Source organism: Coregonus lavaretus (assembly GCF_964263955.1).
Source record: "Coregonus lavaretus genome assembly, chromosome: 4".
Classification (NCBI taxonomy): Eukaryota; Metazoa; Chordata; class Actinopteri; order Salmoniformes; family Salmonidae; genus Coregonus; species Coregonus lavaretus.
This window is the reverse complement of record NC_139991.1, coordinates 60,194,409-60,207,690: the sequence shown is the minus strand read 5'-3', so window position 1 is coordinate 60,207,690 and position 13,282 is coordinate 60,194,409. Positions and strand designations below refer to the sequence as shown.

The 13,282-nt window shown below is 44.8% G+C and overlaps 2 protein-coding genes across 2 annotated transcripts; both read right to left on the bottom strand.

Moving 5' to 3' along the window:
- Positions 1–2,495: 2,495 nt before the first annotated feature.
- On the bottom strand, positions 2,496–4,581 carry LOC311127388 (cytochrome c oxidase subunit 5B, mitochondrial-like). The gene is made up of 4 exons (XM_084159237.1): positions 4,409–4,581; positions 3,853–3,923; positions 3,470–3,569; positions 2,496–3,082 (listed from the first exon to the last, which is right to left on the bottom strand). Exons 1-4 carry the CDS (start codon positions 4,503–4,505, stop codon positions 2,970–2,972), a joined length of 381 nt encoding a protein of 126 aa, XP_084015363.1. The 5' UTR covers positions 4,506–4,581; the 3' UTR covers positions 2,496–2,969.
- Positions 4,582–4,890: 309 nt separating this feature from the next.
- LOC311127386 (drebrin-like protein B) lies at positions 4,891–13,130 on the bottom strand. Its single transcript, XM_084159235.1, has 17 exons — positions 11,842–13,130; positions 11,648–11,703; positions 10,459–10,571; positions 10,265–10,339; positions 10,018–10,161; positions 9,858–9,944; positions 9,653–9,739; positions 9,497–9,574; positions 9,120–9,271; positions 8,960–9,014; positions 7,263–7,328; positions 7,083–7,185; positions 6,751–6,885; positions 6,241–6,315; positions 6,007–6,140; positions 5,785–5,854; positions 4,891–5,602 (listed from the first exon to the last, which is right to left on the bottom strand). Exons 1-17 carry the CDS (start codon positions 11,922–11,924, stop codon positions 5,466–5,468), a joined length of 1,650 nt encoding a protein of 549 aa, XP_084015361.1. The 5' UTR covers positions 11,925–13,130; the 3' UTR covers positions 4,891–5,465.
- Between the last annotated feature and the right edge of the window lie 152 nt (positions 13,131–13,282).

Sequence of the window (13,282 nt, the reverse complement as noted above, 5' to 3'; positions counted from 1 at the left end):
GAGCTGTAGTCAATGAAATGCATTCTCACGTAAGTGTTCCTCTTGTCCAGGTGGGAAAGGGCAGTGTGGAGTGCAATAGAGATTGTATAATCTGTGGATCTGTTGGGGCGGTATGCAAATTGGAGTGGGTCTAAGGTTTCTGGGATAATGCTGTTGATGTGAGCCATGACCAGCCTTTCAAAGACTTCATGGCTACAGACGTGAGTGCTACGGGTCGGTAGTCATTTAGGCAGGTTATCTTCGTGTCCTTGGGCACAGGGACTATGGTGGTCTGCTTGAAACATGTTGGTATTACAGACTCAGTCAGGGACATGTTGAAAATGTCAGTGAAGACACTTGCCATTTGGTCAGCACATGCTCGGAGTACACGTCCTGGTAATCCATCTGGCCCTGCGGCCTTGTGAATGTTGACCTGTTTAAAAGTCTTACTCACATCGGCTACGGAGAGCGTGATCACATAGTCATCCGGAACAGCTGGTGCTCTCATGCATGCTTCAGTGTTGCTTGCCTCGACGCGAGCATGGAAGTGGTTTAGCTCGTCTGGTAGGCTTGTGTCACTGGGCAGTTCGCGGCTGTGCTTCCCTTTGTAGTCTGTAATAGTTTTCAAGCCCTGCCACATCCGACGAGCGTCAGAGCTGGTGTAGTACGATTCAATCTTAGTCCTGTATTGACTCTTTGCCTGTTTGATGGTTAGTCAGAGGGCATAGTGGGATTTCTTATAAGTGTCCGGGTTAGAGTCCCGCTTCTTGAAAGCGGCAACTCTACCCTTTAGCTCAGTGCAGATGTTGCCTGTTATCCATGGCTTCTGGTTGGGGTACGTACGTACGGTCACTGTGGGGACGACGTCATCGATGCACTTATTGATGAAGCCAGTGACTGATGTGGTGTACTCCTCAATGCTATCTGAAGAATCCCGGAACATGTTCCAGTCTGTGCTAGCAAAACAGTCCTGTAGCTTAGCATCTGCGTCATCTGACCACTTTTTTATGAACCGAGTCACTGGTGCTTCCTGCTTTAGTTTTTGCTGATAAGCAGGAATCAGGAAAAAGCAAAACAGTCCTGTAGCGTAGCATCTGACCATTTCCGTATTGAGCGAGTCACTGGCACTTCCTGCTTTAGTTTTTGCCTGTAAGCAGGAATCAGGAGGATAGAATGATGGGCAGATTTGCCATATGGAGGGTGAGGGAGAGCTCTGTATGCGTGTGGGGTAAAGGTTGTCTAGAGTTTTTTTCCCTCTGGTTGCACATGTGACATGCTGGTAGAAATCAGGTAAAACAGATTTAAGTTTGCCTTCATTAAAGTCCCCGGCCACTAGGAGTGCCACTTCTGGATGAGCATTTTCTTGTTTGCTTATGGCCTTACACAGCTCATTGAGTGCGGTCTTAGTACCAGCATCGGTTTGTGGTGGTAAATAGACGGCTACGAAAAATATAGATAAACTGTTGGTAGATAGTGTGGTCTACAGCTTATCATGAGGTGCTCTACCTCAGGCGAACAATACCTCGAGACTTCGTTAATATTAGACATTGCGCACCAGCTGTTATTGCGAAATAGCCACACCACCACCACCCCTCCTCCTCCTCTTACCGGACGTAGCTTTTCTTTCCTGCCGATGCACGGAAAACCCAGCCAACTGTATATTATCCATGTCATCGTTCAGCCACGACTCTGTGAAACATAAGATATTACAGTTAATGTCCTGTTGGGAGGATAGTCTCGAACGGAGCTCATCCAGTTTATTCTCCAGTGATTGCACCTTGGCCAATAGAATGGATCGTAAAAGCGGGTTACCCACTTGCCGACAAATTCTCACAAGGTACACGGAACTGCGCCCCCTGTCTCTCAATGCGAATGACAGGGATTTGGGCCTGGTCTGGGAGAAACAGTATATCCTTCGTGTCAATCATTAAATAAAAAATCTTCATCCAGTTCGAGGTGATTGATCGCTGTTCTGATATCCAGAAGCTCTTTTCGGTCATAAGAGACAGTAGCAACAACATTATGTACAAAATAAGTTACAATGTGAAAAAACACAAAATAGCACAATTGGTTAGGAGCCCGTAAAACAGCAGCGATCCCCTCCGGCGCCATTATCACTCTTAAAAAAAGTAGGGTACTATAAATTACACATGGCACCACAATGAAAACGGTCAAAATAAGTGTTACAATCATAGTGCTTGAATGACAACACCATTATATGTGCCGGCTTCTCAGATCCAGATTACCTAAATAATAATAATAATTTTGCCCTCGAGGGCCACATTGGGATTTCGAAATTCAACAGAGTGCCGCAGATTTTATGGGGCCAGATTTGCTGGTCAAAATCAATTTACGGGCTAGAAAACTGGCTTTCAGTTCTAGTTATATAGGTCTATTATAAGTTCTACATACTTTCTATCTGGTTTTAGGCATTAAGTATTATATTTTTTTACACAGGCTGTATTTTGCCCAACCCTGACCATCACACTATTCCACATCACCACCGAAACAGCAAGAGGAGTTTAGGAGTAAAGACTTTATTGATTTGATAAGAGGGATAACTGGACCAAGTGTACAGTACATATATCAACGTAAACTGCTGTTTGAATGGAATTGCTTGAAAAATAACATTGTGTCCCACACCGTTAGGCATTCGGTAAGTTTTAAACAATAACTGGTCCTGTAATCACAGACTGACATTGAGGTTAGCAGGTTAGATAGATTTTCAAGTAGATGCTAGGATGAGATAAAGATAAATTGAAAAGCGAACAAATAATTAAAGGAAACGAAAGGGTACACAGGGGCCCAACATTCTAATTTACAACACCCAACTCCTAGTGAAAATACACTTATTGAAAGAACAATGAGATTTGACATCACCATCTAACCCCCCTTCATCCTAAAGAAGCTGGAATCTTTCAGTGAATCTAATGTCATGTAAAGGTACTAGGTGATGTGTGTATGTATATAATAGATAGAGGGTGTGTATTTTAGTGGGGCAGCTCATGGGGCACCAGTTTGTAGTGGGAGCCACATGAGGGACAGCGCTGAGCATCGCCCTGCTGGAGCCAGAACCACACCACTGCAGTGTTATCCTCCTCACCTATAGATAGAGGATGGAGAAAGTGAGAGAGGAGCGGGAGAAAGGAAGCAAGGGGGGAGGGAGAAAGAGGGGAAGGGGGAGGGAGGGAGAAAGAGGGGAAGGGGGAGGGAGGGAGAAAGAGGGGAAGGGGGAGGGAAGGGGGAAGGGGGAGGGAAGGGGGAAGGGGGAGGGAAGGGGGAAGGGGGAGGGAGGGAGAAAGAGGGGAGGGAGGGAGAAAGAGGGGAGGGAGGGAGAAAGAGGGGAGGGAGGGAGAGATCGGTTGAAGGAGACATTAGATATGAGCAGAGGCCAACTCTCAGACAGCCATGACAAATCAGAGTGGTATGGCTTCTGGCCACAGAGCTACCAGACAGCTGTAGAAAGACAAATATAAAGCCAGTCACGTACACACACAGCCCACAATCCTCTTGGTGGTGATGGAGGGCACCAGATGAGGGTCGGCCTTTGAGCCAGCATACTCTTTGGGCTTCAACATGCTGTAGGGGTCCTGGAAGGAAATCACACATGACAGGTTCAGTATTAGACTTGGTGACATGGGCAACGCTCACAGAAACCTAGTAAGGATCCTACATTTGGCTAGATAAAGTCACATGCATGTCTGGGCCAATGCTGAGAGAAAAGAGAGTGAGATTACTGCCAAACTGTTACTTGAGAATGTCCTGGCTGTCACTTGACATGGCAAACTACCAGCGATGTTACATCAATGTTAGCCAGGGCAACACACCTAACGCTAATCATATTAATTTCATACAAATGTAATCTCGACTCACCGCGCCCTGTTGCGCAGCCTTCATAACGATCTTCTCCAGACCCGTGGCCTGCTCCTCGTCGGTGGGGATGCCTGAAAACAGGTAATCAGTGTTAGCTAGCAAGGTTAACTAGTTAGTTAACCAACCAGCTAAGTGATTAGCCATGTTGGCATTAGAATTCTTACTAGCTAGCAAAATTAGCACTAGGCTACTTCCGCGCTAAGCACATTCAATCACTGATAAAGTCGACACGGATAGCTCGCTAACGCGCTAACTAGAACCCTAAACTAAGGTACCATCTTTGACTTTGGCTAAGGTCACTATAAAAGGCAAAATAACTCAATATAGGACATGCAAATACTAACATCTGCTCAGCTAGCTACTTCATATTAACAAAACGTGGACAGATTGAAAAAATAATTTTGATACAACGAATATTACATGATAACTTGGCTAGCAAGCTAGGAATTCTTGCGCCATTGCCTGGCAATGCATCGCCTGTCCTTGGCAAGACATCAATATGTCAAATACGATGCTTCCATGGCTTCTGCCCAAAACCTCCACATTACCGACTCACCTCCAGCCGCCATGCCGCGGGTGAGAGCAGGGCATGGGGCGGCCCGGCAAGTTGTAGCGGCCCTAACGGCGGAGCGAATCAATAACCTTGCAGCCATTTCTCCTTCTGGTCGAAATCTGAGGTATAATAAGCGGTCGAAATACAACTGGCACCACACTGATGACGTTTCATTTTTAGGTGACAGGCGCAGCATTCTGACGTCTGTGCTCTTGTATAAAAAAAAAAAAAAAAGACGCACTCAAGACTCTGGTGGTTGACTACCTGAAAAGGTAGGCTATAGAGATACTTTATCATGCAAACTGATTCAACCTTTCTTTCCCCAAAACAACTAAGAAAACATTGCAGTGCATTCAGTAGGCCTACATGACAATTGCTAATAATCAGATGAGCCCAAATAAATACACCATCTCATAGTAGAGGGATGAGTATACATAATCTAGACCTCACAATGCTTTAAAATGGTAAAAAAGATGAAGCAAATGTAAACAGTTGAACACACAACTATCATTATTTATTGAAAAGTGGATCAAAAGCAAGTCTGACAACTTCAAGACATAACACAAAACATCCCCCTAATCCCATAGAATTGTGGTCCTCTGTAGCTCAGCTGGTAGAGCATGGCGCTTGTAACGCCAAGGTAGTGGGTTCGATCCCCGGGACCACCCATACACAAAAAAAAAAAATGTATGCACGCATGACTGTAAGTCGCTTTGGATAAAAGCGTCTGCTAAATGGCATATTATTTATATTATTATATTATAGAATACCCTGAGTTAGAGACTGCTAGTCTGAGACCTGACTAAAACCAGACAGTCATAAAGACTGACATTAGCCCTGTTGTAGATTAATATACAGTAATCAAGTGATAGTCACTTTCCCTGACATCCCTGATAAGCCCTGCACCCCCATTCTCTTCACTTTCCACTTATAACCCTAATATCTGTGCTGCAAGGAAAACATCCCCCTTCCTACCCCTGTACTGTTCGCAGGGGTCGCAGTCAGAATGATCCAACTGATGCTCTAATTGGTTGTACAGGCATGTGGGAGGGCTTTGGAACTACAGGAGCTCAACATAATTGGCCGGGAACATTCCGTAGTGTCCATCCGGTCCGTAGCCTCTCCACCAACCCTCATCCACCATGTCTATCCCTGTGATGATGTCATCGGGATCAAAGGTGATCTCAGAGTCATCAGCTGGTGAGAGGAGAGAAGTATGAAAGAATATTACATTCAATTCAATGGTGCCAGAAGAGATGAAAGAAGGGAAGGAATATGACGTGAGACATCAGAGAAAAGATGAGAGAAGCAAAGACGGATCAGATGAAATGAGAAAAAGAGAAGTACTTGATTTGAACCCAGAGCTGGGCAACACTCACTGGCTTGGTAGTCATACAGAGACCTGGCACGCACATCCTGTCCACTGGCCTCCTCTCTCTGCTCCACCACCTGAGAGAGATTGTTCAAGTGATCGGGAGTTAAAGAAGATTTGAAGAGGAATAAAACAGTGGAGTCATAACATCAGAGTTTTCCAACGTATTCAGAATAATTTTTTGATAACATGGCTAAGGGCAACGTCATCATACTTCCTGTAGACTTACTGTGGGTGTGTCCTGGTAGATATCATCATAAATGTTCTCCTCCTCATTTGTCTCTGCCAATGGCAGGAGCTCGTACACCTCGTCTGGGCCAATGTGCTTCTCTCTACCCTGAAACAGGGTGGCAACTGTTGGCTCTGAGAGATTAAATATTTAAAGACCCTCGCCAGCTGTAGTTTTTAAGCAGTAACAATGTGAGAATGGAAATGAGTTTGCGTGTGTGAGGCGGAGGCCTACCATCCTCTAGTGCTGTGTCCTCTGTATCCTCATCAAAATCATCCGACCAGTACTCCTCTTCAGTGAAGGAAGACTCTGACACACATACACACAAATATTATTTAGACAGCCTTATTATGACATGAATCAGCCTGTGGTGGAAATGGTTAGCTGCATGCATGCGTGTTTGGCTTGTGGGTTGGACATGTGAGCGTGGGGCAACTGGTGCCTCGGGCTGTAGGAGCACAGTAGCAGGGGCTTCTGGGCTCAGAGGAGCAGTCGTTTGAGAGTAGAGGAACAGGGGTTTCTGGGAGCAGAGAAGTAAGGGGTTAAAGGCTTAGCTATGATACAGATGTGTGTGCATTCGTCTGTGCATGCATGTCTGACTTGTGGGTTGGACAGGTGAGAGCGGGGCAGCTGGTTCAGGCGTTTCTGGGAGCAGTGGAGCAGGGTATTCTGGGAGCAGTGAAGCAGGGGTTAAAGGGTTATCTATGATACAGATGGGTGTGTATGTGTGGGTGCATGTATTACCTGCGGGTTGGACAGGTGAGAGCAGTGGAGCCGGGGCTTCTGGGAGAAGGAAAGCAGGGTATTGTGGGGAATGTGGTTCGATGGGCATCGCTCTCTCAGTGGACTTCTGAGACAGGAAGGGGCTCTGCAGCTTCCCTAAGGGAGGGGAATAATATCTGTTATGTGTTATTGGGGCTAGGGGAAGATGTGTAGAATATGTGTTATTGATATGTCAATTATTTATTGATAACGTTAAGAAATTAAGTGTGTTTAGTGTTGACCAGTTTTCTATGTCGATACCCACCTTGTTGCTTATCTATACAACACTACTACAACATTGTAGATGATTTTACCAGGTCTGGAGCTGGGTGTGTTGTTCAGTGAAGCGCTCTCCTCTCTCTTCTTAAACAGCTCTCTGGGGTTGAAGGACCTCTGGGAGATCAGACTTGCTGCCTCCTGACAGACACAGACACACAGTTCAGTAAATTATTACATATTGAACACACACACTAACAGTGAGTGAAGACTCTCACGTTTGCTTTTTGTACAGATGCAGGTCTTGTCCTCTGAGAGTTCTGACGCTCACTCTCCTGCTTCTCCTAAAAAGCAGACACACAAAAACACACGTTTGGAATACTGCAACGCACAAAAGCATTTCGTGCAACACATTTACAGTGCGTCAGAAAGTATTCAGACCCCTTTACTTTTTCCACATTTTGTTAGGTTACAGCCTTATTCTAAAATTGATCAAAATGTTTTTTCCCCCCCTCAAATCTAACCACAATACCCCATGATGACAAAGCAAAAACATTTTTTTTAAAGAAATTGTTGCTAATTTATTAAAAATAAAAAGTGGAAATAGCACATTTACATAAGTATTCAGACCCTTTAGTCAGTACTTTGTTGAAACACCTATGGCAGCGATTACAGCCTCGAGTCTTCTTGGGTATGACGCTACAAGCTTGGCACACCTGTATTTGGGGAGTTTATCCCATTCTTCTCTGCAGATCCTCTCAAGCTCTGTCAGGTTGGATGGGGAGCGTCGCTGCACAGCTATTTCCAGGTCTCTCCAGATATGTTAGATCGGGTTGAAGTCCGGGCTCTGGCTAGGCCACTCAAGGACATTCTGAGACTTGTATCGAGGACACTGCTGCATTGTCTTGGCTGTGTGCTTAGGGTCGTTGTCCCGTTGGACAGTCTGAGGTCCTGAGCGCTCTGGAGCAGGTTTTCATCAAGGATCTCTCTGTACTTTGCTCTGTTCATCTTTGCCTCGATCCTGACTAGTCTCCCAGTCCCCACAGCATGATGCTGCCACAACCATGCTTCACCATAGGGATGGTGCCAGGTTTCCTCCAGATGTGACACTTGGCATTCAGGCCAAAGAGTTCAACCTTGGTTTCATCAGACCAGAGAGTCTTGTTTCTCATGGTCTGAGAGTCCTTTAGGTGCCTTTTGGCAAACTCCAAGCGTGCTGTCATGTGCCTTTTACTGATGAGTGGCTTCTGTCTGGCCACACTACCATAAAGGCCTGATTGGTGGAGTGCTGCAGAGATTGTTGTCCTTCTGGATGTGCTCCCATCTCCACAGAGGAACTCTAGAGCTCTGTCAGAGTGACCATTGGGTTCTTGGTCACCTCCCTGACCAAGGCCCTTCTCCCCAGATTGGTCAGTTTGGCCAGGCAGCCAACTTTAGGAAGAGTCTTGGTGGTTCCAAACGTCTTCCATTTAAGAATGATGGAGGCCACTGTGTTCTTGGGGACCTTCAATGCTGCAGACATTTTTTGATACCCTTCCCCAGATCTGTTCCTCGACACAATCCTGTCTCAGAGCTCTACGGACAATTCCTTCAACCTCATGGCTTGGTTTTTCCTCTGACATGCACTGTCAACTGTGGGACCTTATATAGACAGGTGTGTGCATTTCCAAATCATGTCCAATCAATTGAATTTACCACAGGTGGACTCCAATCAAGTTGTAGAAACATCAAGGATGATCAATGGAAACAGAATGCACCTGATCTCAATTTCGAGTCTCATAGCAAAGGGTCTGAATACTTGTGTTTCTACAAACCTGTTTTCGCTTTGTCATTATGCGGTATTGTGTGTAGATTGCTGAGGATTTTTATTTCTTTAATCCATTTTAGAATAAGGCTGTAACGTAACAAAGTGTGGAAAAAGTAAATGTCTGAATACTTTCCGAAGGCACTGTAAAATCACACATAGAAGGCTCACCGGCTGACATCGTTCCTGGTCTCTAGACTCTGACTCCTGCTGCTTCTGGTAACTCCTGTCACACAAACAAACAGATACACAAACGGACACGAAAACAGACAATATGATATTGAGCATGTGTTTGTGTGCGCGCGTGTTGTGTGCATCTGTGATGACTGACTTTGCCTGGTCGATCTGAGAGGCTCTCTCCTTCGCCCTAATTTGTCTCTCTGCGGCCTCCTTTTCATCCCTCTCTTTTTGCTCTCTTTTCACCCTCTGCCTCTCCTCCTCCATTCTCTTGCTCTCCTCCTTCTGACGCACCTCGTCATCCCTCTGAGAGAGAAATTTAACATTCTGTTTGAACCAAACTGCCAAAGAACCAGCAGCAGAGTAACTCAAAATAGGATTTCAAACCACATTAGGGATAGGGAGATAACAATAAGTATAGTATTACTTTTGTCTGGAATTTTGTTATGTCTTGAGAGCAAGCACTTCAATGTAGCTTACTAGTTCCATATGACAAATAAAATGTAGGCTAGGCTATCTGAGAAGGTCTACCTGAGATTGGGCCCAGAAGTTGTCCTTGTTGGTTTGCAGAATCTCATCCACAGCATTAGTCTTCTGGTACACCGACCCCTGAAACACAACAACACATTACATCTGTATGTATGCATGTATGCATGTATGTATGTATGTATGTATGTATGTACTCACCACAGGTCCTCTGGGTATGTCATATTTCTGTGTCTCTTTGGTTTGCAGAATCTCATCCACAGCATTAGTCTTCTGGTACACCGACCCCTGAAACACAACAACACATTACATCTGTATGTATGTATGTATGTATGTATGTATGTATGTATGTATGTATGTATGTATGTATGTATGTATGTATGTATGTATGTATGTATGTACTCACCACAGGTCCTCTGGGTATGTCATATTTCTGTGTCTCTTTGGTTTGCAGAATCTCATCCACAGCATTAGTCTTCTGGTACACCGACCCCTGAAACACAACAACACATTACTATGTGTGTGTATGCTTGCATGCGTGCGTGAGCGTGTGTGTGTGTTCTCACCACAGGTCCACTGGGTACGTCGCTGTATTTCTGTGTCTCTTTGCGAAAGTTAAAGTTGGCACCAGACGCATTGGCCACTTTACCCATGATACTCTCTGGCTCCACGTCGTCCTCTCCCCGTGCATTGATGGTCACATGGGCACCCTGCAGCAATGAGATTGGTCAGAGAGAGAGTCTACACAGCTCGATTGTAGAGAATTAACATTTTAGAGCATCTCTCTCTCTCTTTAAAGCAGGTAAAACTCACCCTTAGGAAGTTACCCATGGAAATGACATGGTTGGCACACTGTCCTTTCCGAGAGTCCTTTACCCCTTCACCTGTCTAAAAAAACACACACACACACACGTGAATGGCAGGTTTGACAAAGGTTTCTAGTGATCGTTATGCTTTGAGGGTGGTGTGTGTGTGTGGATGTATGTGTGTGGATGGGTGCTACTTACCCAGTTGATGAGGACGTATTTACACAGGCCAGAGTTGGGGTCCTTGACGCGACAGAAGGCATACATCACCTTCCCACTGCTCAACTCCTCCACCATCTCCTCCAGACCACCGTCTACACACACACACACACACACATGACCATGTTAGCCAGCTAAACTAAAGCCTACGCAATATGATGTACAGTGGCTTGCGAAAGTATTCACCCCCCTTGGCATTTTTCCTATTTTGTCCAGGTTCTTACAACCTGGAATTAAAATGGATTTTGGGGGGGGGTTGTGTCATTTGATTTACACAACATGCCTACCACTTTGAAGATGCAAAATCTTTTTTTGTGTGAAACAAACAAGAAATAAGACAAAAACAGAAAACTCTGGAGTGTACGGCTTAAAGTGGTCCTATGGACAGATACTCCAATCTCCGCTGTGGAGCTTTGCAGCTCCTTCATGGTTATCTTTGGTCTCTTTGTTGCCTCTCTGATTAATGCCCTCCTTGCCTGGTCCGTGAGTTTTGGTGGGCGGCCCTCTCTTGGCAGGTTTGTTGTGGTGCCATATTCTTTAAATGTTTTAATAATGGATTTAATGGCGCTCCTTGGGATGTTCAAAGTTTCTGATATTTTTTTATAACCCAACCCTGATCTGTACTTCTCCACAACTTTGTCCCTGACCTGTTTGGAAAGCTCCTTGGTCTTCATGGTGCCGCTTGCTTGGTGGTGCCCCTTGCTTAGTGGTGTTGCAACCTCTGGGGCCTTTCAGAACAGGTGTATATTTACTGAGATCATGTGACAGATCATGTGACACTTAGATTGCATACAGGTGGACTTTATTTAACTAATTATGTGACTTCTGAAGGTAATTGGTTGCACCAGATCTTATTTAGGGGCTTCATAGCAAAGGGGGTGAATACATATGCACGCACCACTTTTCTGTTATTTATTTTTGAGAATTTTCTGAAATAAGTAATTTTTTTCATTTCACTTCACCAATTTGGACTATTTTGTGTATGCCCATTCCATGAAATCCAAATAAAAATCCATTTAAATTACAGGTTGTAATGCAACAAAATAGGAAAAACACCAAGGGGGAGGAATACTTTTGCAAGGCACTGTATCTTCTTATTATACAACAAGTTCCCAGAACCACCCCTGTTACACACATGCACAAACAGCTCATATTGCAGACCCACACTCACCTCCCTTCTCTGCCAGGCGGATGTCATTGGTGTTCCCCTCATAGGTGAACAGTGCCCTGTAGACAGACAAAAAAACAACTGCAAGATTCTCTCTCTCTCTCTCATCGTTGCTGATCACAAACACACACATACAAATGCACCTGTCTTCAACTAAATCAACTAATATAATGCTTCTTTCAGTTCTTCTTGCTCACCAGTTGGTATCAGACTTCACATCCACCACTTCTTTATACGCGGCCGTGAGCGTTGCTCCATTTATACTTAGATTAACCGACATTCTCCTGTGTGTCTACCTGTGCCGTGGCATCCACTGCGTCAAAGAACACGCAGCACCAAAACTTTATCCAGGAAATAAGAAATGCTCTCTTCTGTTGGAGTAGCTAAGATATAATGAATGATGAAAGAGCACTCTAGTGGGTAAAGGCAGAACTTCCAATGATAAGTGAGTCTTGTTCCAAGGGGATTCCTTCAACTTTATCAAAACTGGGATGGATCAGGACCAAATCTGCAAAATAATGGTCTCCTCTCTATGTGTCAAAGTAAGATTCAAATATTCTACCTAGAGAAATCAAGGAAAGAGGACCATTAACACACACAGGCTGTCCGAGCTGATTCAGTATGCAGGAACTAACACACACACACCCCTCTGAAACTTGTCAGGGCAGTGTGTGTGTGCGAGCGAGAGAGAAACCGGTCAGGACAGAACTGGAAAAGTCACATTATTTAGATTGGTGTTGCAGAATCACAAGTTCTTCAGTACAAGCAGGTTGGCAGACTAAATGCTTCCTGCTAACTATTCAGGTGGTGGGAGAGTCCACTGGAAAGGGACTGAAGGTGATTGCTGGTTAGACTACAGAGGGTTCACAAACATAATCCGTGTTGATAAGTAGATATCCAACAACTCCAATAAAGATAATCAGAATGCTCTGTCACTCTCTCTATCCTATCACATACTCTCTTTCTATCTCATTATCTCCTTGCTGTTGGTGAGCAGTTCCCTCTCTTTCTATCGCTGCCATCTCTCTCTCTCTCTGTATAGATGAGCACCCTCTAGCTGTTAGCATGGCACATCCTTCCACTCTCAGACTCCTCTTTTACACATGCACACACACACACACACTGAACATACACTAGCTTTCTCATGAACAAAAGAGGGATTTCTTTTTCACCAATACACACAGACAGACATAGACACAAATACACTCACACACACAGTCTCTTTCAGCTGCAGTCTAATCCCTTGTCTCCTGAGCTCGTTGGTGGGTGGTGGTATTATGAGGGAGGGGGGCATGACACTCATCATTCCCCAAAAAAACATCACACACACACGTTTGCACTACACACACATGCACAAACACACTATTGTGCAATATTATTATGTTTGCTTGAAAATGCCTGTGGTTTGCTAGAGGGTTGAGTGTCAATTTTGTAGCAAGGACCTGCAGCCACACAGTCACAGAAACACATATAGGCTGGTTGGATTCTGAAAAGAGAGAGAGGGGGGAATGTCAGAGCTGATAACAAACCAAGGGAGGGCTCGGGTTACAGTCCCACACAGAGTAAAGAGAGAAGGAGAGAGTGCATTATCATCATCATAATCATTAGCCTACCATTACATCCTTCAGTTCTCTCCCA